The sequence below is a fragment of the Ptychodera flava genome, chromosome 11 (genome assembly GCF_041260155.1).
Source record: "Ptychodera flava strain L36383 chromosome 11, AS_Pfla_20210202, whole genome shotgun sequence".
Taxonomy (NCBI): domain Eukaryota; kingdom Metazoa; phylum Hemichordata; class Enteropneusta; family Ptychoderidae; genus Ptychodera; species Ptychodera flava.
In genome coordinates this window covers 17,333,436-17,349,916 of record NC_091938.1, presented here as the reverse complement: position 1 = coordinate 17,349,916, position 16,481 = coordinate 17,333,436, and the positions used below count along the sequence as shown (strand labels likewise).

Sequence of the window (16,481 nt, the reverse complement as noted above, 5' to 3'; positions counted from 1 at the left end):
AACTGATTTCATCATTATGTGTGCAAATCTGAATCAGAACATCCGAGGAACATGCCAATTCTTAAATGAATCAGGGAGCAGTTTTTCAGTAGGCACTTGGACTCCCTCCTGGCCCCCCCCCCCCCCCCCCCCCCCCCCCGAAAAATATCCACAAAAATTATTACAAAAGTACACTGTATTCAAACAAATTAGAAAGTGAACATCCCTTGGAACCAGTCAGACAAATTCAGAGCAATTTGAAAAGCATTGCATGATATTTTTTTGACTGAATTATAAAAATGACCTACTTCATAATAAGCCACTGCATGATAATTTTTTTTGACTAACTTATAAAAATGACCTATTTCATAATATCTTATGCCACCTTAAAAGCAAGTAAGGAAGAATATGATTCCCGAATGATTTTTTTTTCTTTACAATATTCACATTTTTTAGCTCATTTGCACATTTTGGAGCTAAAATCTGCATTTGAACAGTATCACTTTCAACTCTAACAAATGTAATACTCATACATAGCTTATGCATAGGTACATACACAGGACAGATAGACATACATACATACAGATAACGGATGCCTTTACTTATCCCAAATGCTCATAATACTTATTATCCATACAGCAAATAGGAGTTCTTTTAAAAGCTACAGAGTTTGAAATCGGAAAGTAGATTGCTCCCTGCCTGCTGAAAGCATGGTCTTCAGTATTTGGAACAAAAAACCAAAATAAAACAAAAACAAAATAAAATCGTCACTCACCACTCTGTATCCTGGCTTAGGGGTTTCAGGTGGAAATGTCTCTTTTTGAGCCCTCACTACAATATCCATCAAGTCCTCTAACTCGGTTGTCATTTCATAGCTTTCGCTGACTTCGTGTTTCAGTTTCTTCTTCTTGTTTCTGTCATTCCGCACACCTGGAGAGAAAATAAATCGTGCACTCAATCTCTGACCGTGTGTCTATGTACACTGTATGTGCTTACAAATCGTTTTTGAAGCTATTATCAGGTGGAGTCAGTTTCGCTGTTGATTTACTGGCTGACAAGGTGATTGCAGAACCCCCTTGAAGATGGAGGATGGATCAAGGGATGCTTTTATCCCTTTCACCACAGTAATTTGGTCCAACCTCATTGTTTTCAATGGTAAGTGTGGACCTGGATACAGGAATATGAGGTGAAAAGGTTAAACTTGTTGTCATTACCATTTGCTATATGATTCTCACCAATTAAACCATTGGGACCACAGAAATAGCCATTATACCGGTACTTAGGATCTCCGAAATAACTATCTATACTTGATTCATGTTTCCTTTGTCAATAACAATGAAATGGATGTTTATAACTCATTACTGTTCACGTTTGTTGTTTCACTATTGTTTTCATTGTGAGTAAATAAATGCACAAGAACATAATAACTGGACTTTCTTATCAACATTGCCCTCGTGGTGGCACCGTAACTTCTTCATGGCCTGTAATCATAGTAAAGCATGAACTCAAGCTGCCTAAATACATATACATAATGGATGTAATATGACGCCTACCAACTGACATGTACAAATTTCACTGGGTTGGTGGGAAGGTAGCAAAGTGTGCACCCGATGATAGGGAGTGTGGGCATGAAAGAAGTAATTGTGGTTCCTCTTTAATCTGCTCACCCCTCATTCCCACGCTGAGTAAGCCAGTCCATATTACAGTTGATTAATAATGGGTGTGGGCCAAACCATGGTGGCAAAAGAGCTGACGGAGCCCACGTATGGCTATCTTATATATGCACTCACAACATCAATGATAATGCAATGATTAACAAACATAAACAATAACAAATAAAGCTCCTTCAATCCCAACTTTCACAAATCAAATGACATAATAAACAGCACTTCAAAGGTGATTTTGGAGTTCCCTGTCAAACGAATAATACAGTCAGCTGTTCAGACATACAGAATTAAGATAATTCAAACTTTCAATATCTGCTGGTCCATTGTGGCAAATATTGGGCTATTGAATGACCAAATAGTAAAGTGGCTGGGGTATCACATAATCTTGAATGCATGGCAGTGTCTGGTAATTGGATAGTACCTGCTGCATTTGTAACCCAAACATTCAAAGGGCCAGTAATGCTAACTTTTGATGATTTTTTTTCATTATTTTTATTTTGTACGTCAATTATAAGTTCTTATTCTACTCCCAAAAGAATGTTGAAACACACTATTTACCAGTATTTGTCAACATAGCACCTATATGTGTACAATGCACTGTTATTTACATTTGAATTCTAATCCGGACCAGGATTTACTTTTCAACAATAACAACAGTTTTACACATGTTCAGCGTGTGTTGACAAGCTTAATACCGTATACATCAACATGCTCTGAGGAGTAGAACAAGAAATTATGGTTGACATTAAAAACAAAAATTGAAGAAAAATCATCAAAAGTTAGCATTACTGGCCCTTATGCTCAATAATTTTTACTAATTTCTATTGACTCTTAATTTTTGAACAATAATACTTGGCCACTGCAATGTACCAGTATGTATAATGTATGTTGTGACTTGACCTTTTGAGGAATAATAACGAAGCTGGCTTATCCAAAGTGTAGCACTGTATACCAATAGGTTTGCTGAAAGTGTGTAAGTAATCATTTACAAGAATTTTTGAAAGCATACATATTCACTAAGGTTTCCCTTAATATGCAGTTTTTTATGGTTATTTCCTCTTTGACAAGTCCTCTTTGACAAGTACTAGTTCTCTAATATCTCCATCAAAATGAGAGAAACTCTACACTGGTGTAGTATTTTCTAGTTGACTAAGCAAATGTTTTCCATTCTCAATTAAACTGTTATTTCGATAAGGCTTACATTTGTAACACCTATAATGAAATGTTAATGAAATGATAATGATATTAAATTCTCATACAAAACATACAAATCAGCATATTCATATTGTGTTCAGACTGTCACATGTTCACAAAAGGACGCAAATGCCGTTCCGTAAATAACCTAGCTGACCTTCAATTTAGTGTAAATGATCAATTGATAACACATGTACCTTGCTAGTTCATTTGTTCTTTGCAGGAACAGTTCATCATTGACACAATGAAAGAGTATTCACATTTAATGATGAGTATAAAGCAAGGTCACATGCACTGACCTCACTGGCCAGCTGATTTTGAAAGGTGTATGGTTATAGAGTCCCAGGTGTGTGTGTGTGTGTGTGTGTGTGCGTGTGCGTGCGCGCTCTCTCTCTCTCTCTCTCTCTCTCTCTCTCTCTCTCTCTCTCTCTCTCTCTCTCTCTCTCTCTCTGTCTCTGTCTCTCGTTGCCTTGAAATTATTATGCACTGGGCAGGAGTAACGACTCATTTCTCTTATCCATGATACGGCACTTTTCTTTTTAGCTGCTGTCGACAGCGTTGTTGTTCTTGTTGTTATTACTAATAATTAATGAAGTGAGTTGATGTTGTTTTGCAACAAATAATGTGCTCACTGTGTGCTTATTTTCAAATGAACATCAAATGTGACCAGTTCATCGTCTAAACTCTGTAAATGAGTCAACTCACACTCATTAATGTTTTTCTAAACAATGTAAGCCCCTGACAAGTTTTTCTCCTCAAACTGTCCACTAGCAGAGTTCAGCCCTGCTGGATTGTATCTCAAATCAACTATAAGATATATTTACGCAAGATGCTTCAGAGTTACCCTGTTAAGATGGCTTTGCGAACTGTCTTTAATACCCAGCATCAAAAAGGCATGGGGTTAAGATATAAAGAAGATTATGAAGTGTTTCTGCCTTCAGTTTTCCTCTGAAAATGCAATCTTTATATACCGGTACATGTGTTGCTAGATTTTGTATTAAATCTGAACTGGGGTTGAGATATACTGTCACCTGTTCCAGTTTTGCCACAGTTACCTTTGAAAGTGAAAGTCTAACCATTCACAGATTTCAAGCAGGTGGCCACTTTTTAAAAACAGCGCCCTCACATGGGCATTTTCAACAACAAGGAACGCCCCTTTGACCATATATGGGCATATTTAGATTACAGGTGACTGTATTACCTTTAAGCTACTACCGGTACAGGGATGGCAACCATTTTGAATTGAAGAATCAGTGAATATTTGGTCATTTGTTTCTCTAGAACAAAATTTTGCATGATGACCCCTGATTTTCATTCTCAATTTCTTAAAGGCATGACTTAAAGTTTCCTTACTGAAAGTTTGTGTGTACTAATACCTTAGGGTGGTGGACAGCTTGCAATCAAATTCACTTTAACAGATGGAATACAAGTACTTTTTGGTTATTGAGTATTAGTCCACACTCAGTGTTCTTCTGTACATCCGTTTTGGGTTGGGTACGGTACGTGCATTCTAATTTGGAAGGGAAGGTGTATTGACCTAATTCAATAATCCGTAATCATAGTCTGAGTTGATACTGGCACATTCAATAAATCGTAATGCAGTATCTAACCAAAAACAGTGGCTATTACACCGAAATAGCTCTCTTTGATATATCTTTGAAGAACACATCTAAGCCTCTGAAAACTGGGTTTTAGCAGTCTAAATTTTTTAAAGTAAACTGGCGTTGTTGCCCCATGCAAAATAAAACTCAATAAATTTCATGCCTGCTGGTTCACTTTCAAAAGTGACCTTGACTCTAAACAAAGCAGCTACATGCTTGGATGTGAGTCTATTGATTTCCAGCCAAGGTCGTCCTTATCTGTCTGAGAATGCCACAGTTCACAGTTCAAATTCAATATCAATGGCAGTGATGAAAACTACACTGTAATGTAGTACATAGCAGACAACAGTACAGAGACTAATTTCAACCCAGTTTTTCCTGTAAAGGTCGATCTAATCTCTGAAGACGAAGAAGCTATGCCAACGTTTTTTATTTATGGGGTGGAACACGGATTAATTGATGCAATAAAATATTAATAGCAACTATACAAAAGACAGTCACCCAACGATATGACACGTGGTATTAACCATCTCAACATGAATCATGAATGGCTGCACTAAAGGTCTACCGGCATAGGGACGGCTAGCAAAATGAAACAAAAGCCGGATTTGTCATGGTAACAACCGTCCAACTATCTGAGCCTAGCTCTTGGGAATAAAAAGGGATGCAAAAAATGAATAAAAGAAAAGAAGGGAAAATATAAAAACATAGGACCAAATTCAGGAAGACTAATCTGTAAGTGGAAGAACTCAGTCAAACTGTACCGTAATAAACATTCAAAGCTCGGCCTAACATTAAATGATGTATAGTGCACTGGAACAGTGGGAGAGCTGATACTTTCATGATGTCAGATCCATACCCATCAGAAATCAATCATGAAGGCATATTGTACAACATGCTCACCTTTAAATATCACAGAAGAAGATGCTGCTGAAGCAGTAAGACTCATATTATGCGTAAGTGAAACCCCAACTGGAAATCTCATATTACACGAAAGTCCCAGACATTATTGGCAATTCTGGAGACAGCCGCCTCATAATGGCATATCACGACGACAATTGCGGTATTTAATTACGTTCTTTTTTGTAAGAATAATTCACATATGGCAGAAAAAAATGGCTATGCAATTTGGGGCACGTTGTATACTGTATATCTGACAGCTTCCACTATGGGGTCTATCAGTGTTGCACAAAATGAATACAAGAAACATGTGCAGCTAAAAACCAGCAAAGACGACTCGTCTTCAGAGAATTGCGTAAGAAACTGGCAGTAGGTTCCAAGACTGGCTGCCAGGTACGATAATAACGAATACGCCACAAGGCATCGTCTCATTTAGGGGGTTTCCCCTTCAAGGCTTTTCCTTCGCCGGTGTACATATACAACATTACTTTAATTGAGGAAAATATCAAATGTATCAAACCAGAAAAAAAACTGTATTGAATCTACAAAAGACTACATCAGTCAATAATGCTATATAATCAGCACTTTGGTGATGTGAGGCTTTACAAACTATGCATATTCCCAACAATGGAAATGGAAGTCTTTTCCAGCATGAATATCCGTGATGGGATATGCGTTGTTTTCTTTTCAAAGATAGGTTCATCATGCTGAACTGGTTATAGAACACGCTGCAAATCAGCATGCCATGATGGACTTTCTGTCATCCTGGACAAATGGCAATGTTAGGAGAATTTTTTAAATTATGAGATATAAGTCAAATGAGGAGTTTTATAGCTTTGACAGAAAATCAGAGCAGTACGCTGGACGTAAGTTTTGGGATTAGATACCAAAAATGATGGGTTGGTCAATTTTCCACCGCAATCTTGCTTCGTACATGCATACAAAGAATTTGATGTTGTATGTTCTAGCTACTTTGAATGGTCCATCAATGTACCATTATATTAGTTGCCTTTTAGTAACCAGTATGATATGAATCTTATGTAGACAAATATTGTCTAGTAATGACAAGTTTGCCTCCTTAGAATCTCTCATTTTGACAGCATTTGAGAGCATATGGTGCTTTTAAGTCATGTGGTATGCTTATCAAACCAGAACACAATACTAAAATGATTAGAAATTGAACATGTTTTCAGTAAGATTGTAAACGTCATATCAGGTTGCTGAAGTGTTAACGTCATGATACGGGTATTCCTAGCAACACCCACACCCTTTTTCTTCCTTTTGTTTTCACTTTAGTTTTTGTCTTTTTTTTGTCTCCTGCACATCCCCAGATGGTGGTCAAAGTACGCGGCAGGAAGAAGAAGCCAGCAAAACTTACATTCTTTTGACATTCCAACGTCGAAACACTTTTGTAATCTGCAGTACTGGCATCTGTTCCTTGTCACTTTGTTTATGATGCATTTCTTGTCCCTGTGACATGTGTATTGCATATTCTTTTGTATACTTCTCCGGAAAAATCCCTGCAAAAATTAAAAAAACAGAGACAAATGAAAAAAAAATTGAAACTGGCATATCGATCATCTGTTGTGTAAAAAAGCATGACAGACAGAAGTTATGATGTATAAGCAATGTAAGCAAAGGATGCGACCAAGTGAAGTGAGTATTGGAAAGACACATGTATCATGTAGTCTAGCTGTCGACTAAGGACACGTGCCAGAATGGCAAATGTACTTTAACACAGTGAGGTGTCAGAAACAGACAGCTGTTCCCTTTTCAACTGGTAACTTTCACCTCAAAAAACTTGTCCTTTATACAGAGAAGTGTCCTCAAGAGAGCGTTGTCTACAAGAAGAGGTTGCACATAGATGGCAGCGTCTGATAAATTCTGGAGAAAATGCATTTCAAGGACTGTCACAGGGTAATGAAAATACTCTAAAACTTTTCTTTTTTTTTTTGCTATAAAATCAATTTGCCGTGGCCATTTCATCTAACTGCCATGTTTCAATTAACAGTTGTATGTCTCATTAATTTATGAAATTTTTGAACGACTTCTATGACAGAACTCCATGGAGACAGTGCAAGCATGCCATACTCGGGGCATTTGCAATTGGGCTTGCTGTGTATTCTGCTGTTTCATCGCTAGATGCCAGTGCGGGAGGGGGGAGACAGCAGAATGTACATGCAGTAATACGTACAGTAAAGGCCAGAGAAAAACATTTATTGCTCCTGGAATTTTTTTGGCTAACCAACAGAGACAGCAGGTGAAATTGTTTATAACAAACTAGCAAAATCTCTCTATTTAATTGCTACTGGCGACTTGGAGTCTACATTTCACAAATTGTCCATAATAATAGAGGTATTACATATACAGGCAGTGTTGACAGAGGAAATTCTGACCATTTTCACATGCTACCAGCCCTTCAAAGTAAACAATTGCACTATTGTCTTTTTAGTATCCTCAAGATAGTCATGGTTGGGGTCTTAATATTTACACAATTTCAACAAAATTCCAAATTGACTAAAGTAGAATTAGCAATGCCAAGGAACAAGTTAATTATTCTTCCTGTCCTAAAAGATGATAAAATGGACCCCTGTATACTACTATACTCATGTCAAGAACCTGTTTGTGATGATAACAGTATCAAAGGACATGAACAAAATATGGCAAGAGTTAACGCATTTCTAATACAATAACAAATTCCTGTAACTATATGCTTCAAGAGGGTACACTGGTTTGGTTCAGTGGCTGTAATATGAGTTCTGTTATTTTGTCCCAATGTGAGTCATGGCTTGGTTGTGTAACAGAACACACCTAACAATGGAAATTGCACAAGCAAAGTTGGTTTTGTTTCTTTCTTGCTGAAAAACTCTGAAGACCTGCACATGCATGGATGTAAAGCAAAGAATGAACCGCGTTTGGAACAACCTGCACTCGAAAAAGGGTTATTCTGGACAAATTACTGTATCTGTCATACACAAACATATCTACCGTTAGCAGATTCCACTGTCTCCTATTTGTTCTCACAACTTTCTTACCCACAGCCTAGGTATAAGATGACCAGCACTGTGTGCTTTCTCATCTGAAGAAACAACTGCCTTTATTCCTGTGAGATCATGATTCAATATAGGTAGTTTGAAAAAAACAGGGAAATGGTTAATTTACATAGCAATGATTAATTTGCATATTATATTGTTGTGGAAATATATTTTTAAATGATTATTAATATATCAATAGATTGCTGGAAAAACTCACAGGTTACCCATCCCTAAAAATCCCCTTGCAGAAAACCCTGCTGGATCTCCCTGAAAAGAGATCAGTACATGTTGACTATGTTTTGATTTTCTAATGTTGTTTTATATGTGTTGTCATAGGTGTCATGGTAAAACATGGTCTGTATAGCATTTAGCTAAACAATAGCATTATATCAAATTGCACATATAACTCACTCACAAAAATCTCAAATCCTATTGGACAGAGTCCAATATAAATTTACGTGACATCTCTTGGATGTTTACAGAATTCCAATAGTAATGTTAAACTTTCTACAGTCCCATGCATGCACATCTAACTGTCTTGTAGAAATCTCATGATACTATAATCCTATAGGACTATGATAGTCCCTTAGGATTCCTACTGGATGTTTTTGTACACATTTTGTCCATACACTGTACAGTGCAGTGGACAAAGCGGAAAACAGACGGCAATCTGCCCTGTGTACCGATAGCACAACAGCCTTCATCAAGGACAAATTTGCCTGATCGATACTTGGGGGCTATTATTGTTCGTGTAGCGAACCTTTTTAAGAGGGTGCAACAGTGACATGTCTGTTATCAAGTTGACACAAACCTTACAAATTCCAAAAAACTGGAAAAACAGGCATATGGCATTAGCAAGGTTGCTTTCTGGAATAAATGCTGTCATGAATGCATGTTAAAACACCTTTCACATCACATTTTAATGCTTGAGAATCAGACAAACATCAGCCTGCAAACAATTAAGTCACATGAACATCCTGTGATATTGTGTCGACTCACTGTTCAGCTTCATGCATAGCTAGATTGCCCAAGGCTACAAATGTGGTTTGGAATATCTATTGCCATGAAAAAAACAGAAATAACCCATGCCAATCCAATGTACAATCAAATTGAATATCTACAAGTATAATTTACGATATTTCATGACAATTTATGGACTTCGTACCATCATGGCTAAAAGAGTGAGGATATCAGCTAATGAATATTTCTCAACTAACGATGAATAATTGAATTTGAGGGTACTGAGGGGCATACTGAAACAAACAACTAGGAATTCAAGTCACTTTGTGTACAACTGTAGAAAGATGGAACATTGACAGGGTTACTGTCAACTTCAAGTATATAAACCCAGTAAAATCTACATAATATGTGAATGTATTGCCATGCTAGTGGTGACAGAGTTTTCAAAGAAGTCCTTTTGCATAGCTTGAAAGTGTGACAGAGTGTTTGAAAGTTGGCGTGACCTCAACAAAAATAAATCCTAATCAACTGTGTTTTGCTACCTGATCCAACAACGCTGAGTTGCAGAAATCCCATCTGTGTTTAAATGTTTAAAAAGTTTTTGAGAATTGACAGTTCATTTCTACCGGTAGACGTCAGAGGGGAACCATCAGATCTTCAAAGGAACGTGGTGAGAATATGAATTAGAGATGAAACTTTTTTCCCATGTTTAAGGTGGTTGGAAAGGCTATTTTTTGCACCAATTCTTTCTCAGAGTTAATGTCAAGTTTCAAGTGTTAAAATCAAGATATTTAGTTCAAATTTTCAGGATAACTCCCTTAGTTAATATTTCTCCAAAAAATATAAAAATTGTATATTTGCAGCCACGATTTTGAAATATGACACCAGTAAATATTAAAATTTAATTTTTCATATTTTTTTACATATTTGAATTTCATAATAATTGGATAGTATTAATATTACCAAATTAGTTATAAATATGTTGACACTATTTATTGTAAGATTTGTACGGCAGGATTTGTAAATAAAATTTGTTTTTACGATTTTACATGGGTTTATATATCAAAAAATTATTAAAAATTCTTTCAAATTTCAAAATTTTCTTTTTCAAAAAGTACTTCAAATACAGGAAAATTGTGCCGTACAAATCTTATCTGTAACCTTGTTAATAGGCTGTAAAAATTCCATGTCCATATCTCATTTCAAAGTTGGATTAAATTGGTATACAATTATGTAGGAAAACTGTTATTCTGTCAAAAATGTTGAAAACAAGCCATATTTGCACCCCTCTTTTGAAGTCATAGAGCAGTTTTTTTTGGTTAATCTCACTTTTGACACCTCTTTGACACTCAAAGAATCTAAAAATGCTTTTACAATAGCAGTCACTCACTCTGAATGCCAGCACCACCTTGTCAAACTTTCCTGAAAAACAGCAAATAATGACTTTCCCTTTCAAACATTTTATTAAAAGCTAGGGGACCTCTACCATAGTTAATACACTAAGGACTCCCCACTTCTTCTTATTTGGTCAGTATTTCAGAAGTTTTAACAGGCTATAACTCTGCAATGCCTTTGTGCCCAAATGTCTAGTTTTTTTTATTCCACAGAGAATGTTGACTACTTTTATATTTTAATAGCTTTGTTGAAATTTATAACTGACGCTCTAGCCTTTCCAACCACCTTAAACACCTTCAGCCCCAAATTCCCCGTTTACAGGTCTACAATATCCACTGATACACGTAACGATGGGTCTGCGTCCAACCATGGTGGTGAAAAGGTTAAGATTTGGCACATTCCTATTCTGAAATTGGCAGCACATGCAAACTTTTTTTCAGTTTCAAGTTAAATACACAATATTTGTTTGCAAAAGCAAGCAGGGCTGATAAAACGTTTTTCACAAGATTTGCTTTTCAGTTCATTTCAGATGATTTCTGATCAACTGCTCCTTTTGGATCAAAACGTCACTTTACTATTACACCCTATGTGCACCATAGTGCTTACTTTAGACTTTTTTAACTATCACCACCTTAAATAGCTTTTGTCTTGTGCTAGGGGGTCAAACTGGATGATACTGAAATGCATTGTGGGTACAAAGTCGATCTCTCACCACAGCAAAAGTTTGAGACAGTGATCTCATAAATACTTTATACACAAATGTTTGATCGTGAAACTAGGGAAACTCATTCATACCGGTAGTCTCATCTTTTTAAGTATTTCTAGGGTTAAATTTCTGTATAGCTAAAAAGTTTATTTTTGCTTCTGAAGTCTTATATTTTTCACTCTCGTTTTTACCTGTAGAAATCCACCATATTGAAAATATGGTCGACCACCTGAGACTTTTATGACTCACTTAGGTGGCAAAATCATATTTAAAGTACTGAGAATTGCTTCACAATTTACAACCATTCTGTTTCATAACAACTTCAGAAAGCTTGCTATGCCTTACCTTGCAGCCTTCACAGGAACTGACTCCATAGTGATACCCAGAAGACTTATCTTGGCAGACAAAACACGGTTTATAGATCCTTGGAGGAGGGGACTCTGGTGAACTTGGCGGCAGTGAGTTGGAATCGGATGGAGTGGGAACTGACGTGCTTGTAGCATTGTAGTTGACCCCACTGGATGATTTACTCACATTCATCCCAAGGTTCAGTCCCAAGCTATTCATTGCACTTGAATATTCTACAAGAAATAAATGTTAAACATGACACCAATTTTGAAGGTAATCATTTTTGGTCTTAAGTGTTGTGTAATGTCAAAATGCCGAGGTAAAAATCAGGAGTCTGATTCAAAAACTAAACTATATGAGACCTTATTGTAGCTAAATATGTCAACAAAACCCCTTGATCAACTGTCAATCAATCTGAGACAAATCTTTGATATGCTAATAATATCTTCATTGATATGCAAATCATTCATTTGTATGCAAGATTTACAAACAAAATTTGGCCAACTAATATCAAACCTAGACACTTGTATCCTGCCAATCAGATCATAGTTTACATAGTTATATGTTCATGATAAGTTTCTAAAATATGCACATCTTTAACCTGTTCACCTCCATTTCTCTGTGTGCAAGTCCAAAATCATCATCAACGACAATTGCTTTTGGACCAAACCATGGTGGTGACGGTTAAAAAAGAAACAATATCAGCAAACCCTACCTCTTTCCTCTTCATCTTGTGTCATTTTAAAATGGCATTGTCTCTTGTGTTACATTTTTTACACATGAGTACTTTAATGCCAACAAGCAATATTTATTTGAACTTGACATTGTAGGTGGACCAAGAGAAATTTGCGGAAAAAAGGATGGCGTGAGGCAGGACGATGCAACCCTCAGAATCATACATTTTATTTCAGATTTTGAGTGGAGACACTCAAAGGTTGTGTTATCATTCACCATGATACTTTTCTAAGGAGTTTCCACCAAACACTAACTGGGTTAAACTAAAGAACAAGTCTGTACTCCCTAACTCAGATTACATGAGTCCCAGGAACAATTCTCTGAAACAATTTCAAGACCCCACTGGATGATCATTGCACAACTGCCAGATTACATATTGACCTTTGGTATTCAAATAAAATGCTACTCAAATGAAAAATGCAGTACATTAGGTCACTGTAAGTACATAAAAAATTTGGATCAATTTCCATAAAAAAAATAATGTAATTTTTTTCCATTTTGTGTTTTAATAAGTCTTTTTTTCACAATGAAGTTTGATACTGAAAGAAACAGATACAATCAATTTTCGGGGGATATTTTTAGCAATTTTCTGCATGTGTGTAAATTGTGTAAAACAATCTTAATGTAATGCTTTTCGCCCTCTATAAACAGTAGTAACCAATCTAATAGATTTTCCAGAATCCAGACTTTTTGCTAAGAAACAGAAACTGTAACAAAAACCCAGGTAAAAGAAAGATTGAACTCACCTGAATACCCTTCCATTGTGAAACATTGGACTGAGAAAATCAGCTAGAGTTGCTAATTTTGCGACAACATCAATGCACCTGATATGTACCTGGTTGACCTGCCAACTTGACCTCAGGGAGAGACTGACCTTTGAACTTGTGACCTACCACTTGGTGGCAACTTTGGAAAAAGTTGCAGTCTTTGTTACCATGTAGCCCTGCAAATGAAAGCACACGAAAGCATTTTGTCAGTTTGTATCAATGGATACTAAAAAGTTATATTGCAACTTTCAGTACTTGTATCTTTCAGTCTGACTGAAATTTAAATAATGTGTATGATATTTCTCAGAGCATATAATCATAAAACTGAACTCCTGCAAATCAAAAGTGGAAAACACTGCAGGGTAGCTCATCAAGAATGGTTTCACTTTATTACAACAAGAGCATTGGTACTGTAAGCGGCATAAAAATTGTTTTCACAACAAATATCTCGTCGTTCCAGCATCTACTTCTGGGCCAACGACAATAAAACACAACTTGCGTAATTAGTTTTTGTTGACACAAAACAAAAGCACTTCTTTTTGCGCAATGGAAATAATCACTGACGTCAGCATGATGCCCTTATGTACAGCAACACAAGGTCCTACAGATCCCAGATACTATATAAGTCTACACAATGCAATTCTGAAAGTAGACAATTAATCAAACGCAACTCTCAAAGAATTCACTTTTCGAGGTGAAAGTACATTTTTAATGTATTTCTCATGTAGACAAATGCTTGACAACCGCGAAAGCGCACCAGTTTACAATTCAAATCGATGTCTTTTCATTAGGTCTTCTCACTTTGTTGACGGAGAAACCAAACCTTTTTATAACCATTTCATTGTTGAGTACTGAGAGATGCAATATTCTGATAGGAACAAGGTCACACCAAAAGTTGGCACCAGGTATGTGTGTACTTTGTAAACAGGTCAGGTAGATATCCACCGGAAAAATAAACTGGCAACAGATATGCAAAACTAGTGACAAACTACTTGAAATCTTGCCAGTTTGTAGCAAATACAGTTGACACTGTTGCATACATGGGCACACAGAAAGGGTACTAGGCTGCTACTAGTATCAATACGGCAACTGATATAGGATCAGGCAGGACATTCGCATTTTCAAAATATATGCCATTACCACCAGATATAAACATGACACAAAATTACACAACCATTAAAACTTCAGACAAATAAAAACATATTTTCTCAACTTTTCAGTGCGTGCACACCTCGTGATCATGCTGGATTTTAGTATCATATCCTATTACTACATCAGTAGTATTGCATTTCCAAATTATATGCTTTGAGGACGAAAAAATAAAAGCTTCATTTGTCATCCACATATGTGTCAATCTAGACCAGCCGCATCATCCTTTTTTTCAATGTTCACTTGGAAAACTTATTTGGGAAGAAATATTGAGTTTCACTCTGTTACGCACGGCAGATAATGTAACATTTATTGCCTGTAAGATTTCATGCACACGATGTACGGTACAATTTTTAACCAGTAAAGTTATCAACGTCATCACGCAAGATGATGGAATTACCATCGCATGTTCACATTTCCTATTTTATTTTGATTAAGTTTCATGTCAGTAGTTTCAGTGTTTCCGCTGCCCGCTCGCCAAATCGCAAATGCGAGAAAAAAGTAGCGTTTGGCGAGAAGATTTTGGCAAAAGTTAGCCAAACTTGCGAATCGAAAATTGCACTATGACGTCATCACTTTGTCTGTCCGGGCGCACATATGTCCATGTCCTGCATTCAACTTGAGACGTAATGCTTTATCTCTGTGCATCCCCGACCGACCTTATGCGTCAGGAGATCCTATTTGTAACGTATAGAGTATGAATAAAATTGTAACGAAATAACTCACAAATCAATAGTACCGCATGTATATCATGACTAGTTGACTAAAATGTTGCAAAGTTTTGGGTTTGACTACGCGCAATGTGTGCCTACAGATAACTCCGTGCAGTGACAGCCATGTCAACACTGAATTGAAGGATCGTAGAGACGGTGAAACTAAGCAAAAACAGCAAACTTTCCTTTTTGACTTTGGCTGCTCCACCAATATGGGGGAACCACCCCTACAACACACATTCTAAGCGCAAGTAAAGCTATGAAATGGAAAGAAAAATTATGATCAATGTAGGAAAGTCGACCGTGAATTTGGAATGGAAGGTAGCGGCATGCATGGTCACAAGCATACACATGGCATTTTTTAGAACGTAGAGCGAGTAAGGCACTCCTGAAAAGCGAAAATGTTCGTGGTGTATTGCTGCCAACAAGAAAATACCTTTACTGACGTTTATAGAAACTTGTGTGAATTGGCTTCCTTAAATATAAATTCGCGGCAATTTTCAATGTATCACGGACCGGGTGTATTGTGACGTGACATCGTTCATACAGACTTTCAGAGAAGCCCTCGTCGCTCGTCCGCCGAGTCGGCCCAGTTCCGCGTTCACGTACATTTCACGTACATCGTGCAAATATATACCCAAAGTCTTGTCGCGATATTTGAGCATTTGACTTGATCGTCAGTGAAACAAAAAGATGTTTCTCCATATCAAAAGGGTATATATTTGATACTTTACGATTCTGTTAACATAATAGACGCGAACATTTGGATTTATGAGCCGTGATTTCCGCGATCCATGGCATGATTGAAGCTGGCTGTGAATACACAATGACGTCTTTGATGATGACCCCTGACCCAAGCGCCATTGATACGCTGTGCGCTGTTCGAGCTTCGCTTGCTAAACTTCAAGCGTAAAGCAAATGTATTGGAAGTCTAAAAAAATGCACATATTTCTCAAGTCTGAGAGTATTTTACTTTCGAACTGCTACGAGAATGGATATCTGATTCGTTTGAAAAAACTAGTATGCTGAACCAGGTTTCGTGCCGTTGTCTGTAGCGATATGTACAGTATCGCACGATAGCGATTTCAGGTTTGTTACTGAATATAGTTGCATACGCCTAACTTTGGACAAGTGTCGCTTGAAATTCGGACAAATTTTATGTTGTATGCGTGGCTGATGTTGGCACCTTGTAATCTGAACCATAAATTGGTGTTACTTTTAGTATCCATAGTAGCACTAACAGGGTTTATTTCCGTCATTCTTAAGGAAAATGCAGACAAATATTTATTTTTACATATTAATGAGAAAGAAATGACGTCATTTGTGATCAGT

General features: G+C 36.9%; 1 protein-coding gene across 2 annotated transcripts in view; it reads right to left on the bottom strand.

Moving 5' to 3' along the window:
* LOC139143679 (retinoic acid receptor beta-like) overlaps positions 1–16,481 on the bottom strand; it is a 62,472-nt gene that overhangs the window by 25,934 nt on the left and 20,057 nt on the right. For both annotated transcript variants that reach the window (XM_070714201.1, XM_070714200.1), the window contains exons 2-5: positions 13,267–13,463; positions 11,783–12,018; positions 6,720–6,861; positions 755–909 (exon numbers count right to left, since the gene is read on the bottom strand). In XM_070714201.1, the coding sequence (XP_070570302.1) occupies positions 755–909; positions 6,720–6,861; positions 11,783–12,018; positions 13,267–13,282 (549 nt within the window). In that variant the 5' untranslated portion in view covers positions 13,283–13,463. The remainder of the gene's footprint in view (positions 1–754; positions 910–6,719; positions 6,862–11,782; positions 12,019–13,266; positions 13,464–16,481) is intronic.